The sequence below is a fragment of the Petaurus breviceps genome, unplaced genomic scaffold, assembly GCF_028583685.1.
Source record: "Petaurus breviceps papuanus isolate PSGF00001 unplaced genomic scaffold, PetGlider_PUasm1.0 207, whole genome shotgun sequence".
NCBI lineage: Eukaryota > Metazoa > Chordata > Mammalia > Diprotodontia > Petauridae > Petaurus > Petaurus breviceps.
Window position 1 is genome coordinate 26112805 of NW_027185850.1, and position 3479 is coordinate 26116283.

General features: G+C 48.0%; 1 protein-coding gene across 1 annotated transcript in view; it reads left to right on the plus strand.

Annotated features, from left to right (window-relative positions):
- Nucleotides 1–1700: 1700 nt before the first annotated feature.
- LOC138164829 (cytosolic carboxypeptidase 6-like) overlaps nucleotides 1701–3479 on the plus strand; it is an 824829-nt gene continuing 823050 nt past the window's right edge. The window contains exon 1 of the mRNA XM_069092755.1: nucleotides 1701–1892. Within this exon, the coding sequence (XP_068948856.1) occupies nucleotides 1703–1892 (190 nt within the window). The 5' untranslated portion in view covers nucleotides 1701–1702. The remainder of the gene's footprint in view (nucleotides 1893–3479) is intronic.

The following is a 3479-nucleotide window of genomic DNA, read 5'->3' on the forward strand; positions in this document are numbered from 1 at the left end:
CAGAAGCTGCCTTTGCCTCCCTCTGGGCAGCCCAAGATCTCATTCACCTTTTTGGCTGCCTTATCACTTGACTGACTCTCATCACCTTGTGGTCTACCCTGGTTGCTAGAAGTTTCTCACAAACTGTTGACTGACCATCCTGATGAAGAGCGTGTGGAGATGGCCAAGAAGCCCACGGAGGCCTGGAGTCAGCAGGACCGTCCCAGTGTGGGATGTGTCAAGTCCAGTGGTCTCCAGCCCGGTCTCAATGCCCACCCCCTGGCCTGCTGTGGCAGAGGCTGGACTGGAGGCCTCTGAGGGTCCTGCCAGCTCAGCTTCTGTAACTTGGGGCTTGTCGCAGGCCTGGCCAAGTGTTAGATGAGCAATGACAAATGGAAGGTACCCAGAGGGAGGTCTCCAAGACTGTGAAGAATCTGGAGGGATGGCTAGAACTGGCAGCAGATATTTCACCTTCATGGGGACAGTGTTGTGATTTCAGAGTTCTTGGTTGGTTCTTATCGGGAAGGGGTGTCATCCCTGCTCTCCTAGGCCCAGGACAGTAACACTTGGGGTGAGGAAAGGGGAGGGAGGGAGATTTCTCCTTAAAAAGAGCTTCCTCACAGAGAGCACCACCATTGGAAGCGGTGAACTTCTCATCCCTATTTCAGACAGTGTCAGTGTTAGGAATGCTAGGGATTCCATTTGTGCTTAGTACAGGCTGGACCAGACGGCTGGGGGCTGCTTCATTCCCTCATAACCCTGGTGCATAATGCCTGGCACACAGTGGCCAATTAATAAATGCTTGGTGATTGATTTATTCATTGTGACTTCTGAGGTCATAGCTTTTGTGATTCTAGGAAGTTTTGCTTATATATATACATATATATATGGGATAAGTATGAAACAATAATAATAATAATACTTCACAGAAATATTCTAATGTATATGTGGCCTCGTTTCTTGAGTTCTTGCTAATGATGGACAGATCAAAGTCTATCCCTGCCTGCCTGTCTTCAGTCAAACAATCAAAAAGCATTTATTAAGCACCTACTATATGCCAAGTACTGTACTAAAGACAGTCCCTGCACTCAAGGAACTTACAGCTGAATAGGGAAACAACAGGCAAAGCAAGCTGTATAAGGACTAAGTAGGAAATCATTAATGAGAGACAGCACTTAACCTAAGTTAACTATTAACAGAGGATAAAGAGGGGTGGGGAAGGCTTCCTGTAGAAGGTGGGATTTTAGTTGGGACTTAAAGGGAGCCAGGAGGTCAGTGGTCAGAGCAGAAGAGGGAGAGTGTTTCAGGCCTGGACGACAGCCCTAAAGGATGCCCAGAGCCAAGAGATACAGGGTCTTCTTTCTGGAACAGCCAGAGGCCGGTTACCAGATGGGAGAGTCCATACTGGGGAGTGGGGTATAAGAAGACTGGAAAGGGAGGAGTTGGCCAGGCAATGAAGGGCTTTCAAGGCCAAGCAGAGCATTTTGTGCTGGCTCCTGGAGACAATAGGGAGCCACTGGAGGTGATTGAGTAGGGGGGGTGACCTGATCAGACCTTCATTTTAGGAGAATCACTTTAGTGGCTGATGGATGATGGACTGGAGTGGAGAGACTGGAGGCAGGCAGAGGCTGCCATGTTCTCCCTATGATTTGCTGCAGGGCTGCAGACTTTTTTCTTTGTTTTAATCCATGAAACAAAGGAAAAAACTCAACTTATTACTATTATGAACCTTGTTCAGCTTTTGTTTGTGTTGAATTCAGAAGTGTTCATTCACATCTTGGTGTTTGCAGGTAATGACATTGGGCCGGATGAAATCATCGCAGGGAATGTGAGCAAGTTTGCTGCTGTCCCTGGGGGCTATTACGGCCCCCCCAAGAAGGGCCACCTGATCTTTGATGCCTGCTTTGAGAGCGGTGAGTGCCTGGAGGCTGAGCCCTCCACTCTACCCCATTGCAAGAAGACCTTCCACTTAGCCTTCCCAAAGTGATGAACCATACTGAGCACTTTAGACAATCATCTTGATCCTTAGATAATTAATTGGAAAGAGATAATGGGGAAATATTAAAAATGGTGGCATAAATATGCTATGATTGCCCCCTCTCCTCCCCATTAGAATGCTAGCTTCTTGAGGTGAGGACCAATGCCATGAATGACAAAGCATCTATTAAGCCCTGACTGTGTGCCTATGCTAGGCACTGAGGATACAGACAGAGAAGGCAGATGGTCCTTGCTCTTAAGGAGCTCACTGTCTCATGGGGAGACAGCACATATGGGGAGTATCAGCTTCAAGTCAGATGGAAAGTCCTCTGGTCCTGGGGTGCAGCAATCTCTCCTTGACAGTCAGATCCTCTAACAGAATTGTATAGTTTCAGATTCTGAGCTGTCAGAGGTGCCAAGGACCAAGGTGGCGAATACTGTCTTGTCTGGGTCTCAGGAGCAGAGGTACTGTGGTCAGGCCACAGAGGCTGCTTCCTGGAAAGACGGCTGCTGTGGGCAGTGGGCCAGAGGCGGTGCTGAAGGACTTGGGCAGTGTGGTCACACTCAGAGAGAGAGCTGCTAAACTCTGCAGGAGATTCCAGGGCTGTACCACACAGTAACATTATCTGTGTTCTACTGTATTTTTATTTATTTTGTTAAAAATGTCCCACTTACTTTTGGGAAAGGCACATTATTCATCACCTCAACTCTGGGGGGTTTACAAGCAGGATTTAGCTGCTTGTTAGTGGCAGTTGATGTTAGTGGAGAAGGCTTTTCCTTTCCATGACAGCTGTGGGGTCCAGGCTGGAAGCAGGCTTCATGGTCTGGAGGGATCTTCTCTTCTGAAAGCTTTTGGGTTCATTCTGAGCTTACCTCCCTCAGTGTCTGAGGGGAGACGCAAGCTGCCTCCTGCCAGCCTTTCAGGCATCTGGCTGCTTCAGTTCAGCTGGCTTACCTGCCTGATAGGAGGCAGTCATTCACCTGTCTTTGTTTCCCCACGTGCACATAGTAGGTGCCTAGTCAATGTTTGTTGCATTCAGTAGTTCTCAAAGACAGTACTGAATCATGTATTGCCTGTACTTTTAGAAGTCCTAGTAGAGGAGATGGAGAAGGCACCTTCAGAAGGGCTGGGGGAGAACCCAAAGATGAATTCTTGTGGAGATACTAAGTTGAGGGGGGAACGTTCTGAAGAGGGGGGATCAGTGGCATCAGATGCTACTGAGAAGTCACCAAGAGCAGGGAAAAAACAAGACCCCTGGACTGGACCATGGTGTGTGTCTTTGTTCAGTCTTTTGCAGCAGGTTCTTGGCTCTACGATGACAGAATCTGGCCCCATTCTTCTTTGACCACTCATGGTATTTGGTTGTGTAATATTATTTGTCCTGTGTTATAGTTATTTGTGTTGACATCTTGTGTAACTGACTCCACAGTGCATTCGTCACATCCATCCGTCCATCCATCCGTCCATCTGTCCATCCATCCATCCATCCATCCATCCATCCATCCATCCATCCATCCATCCA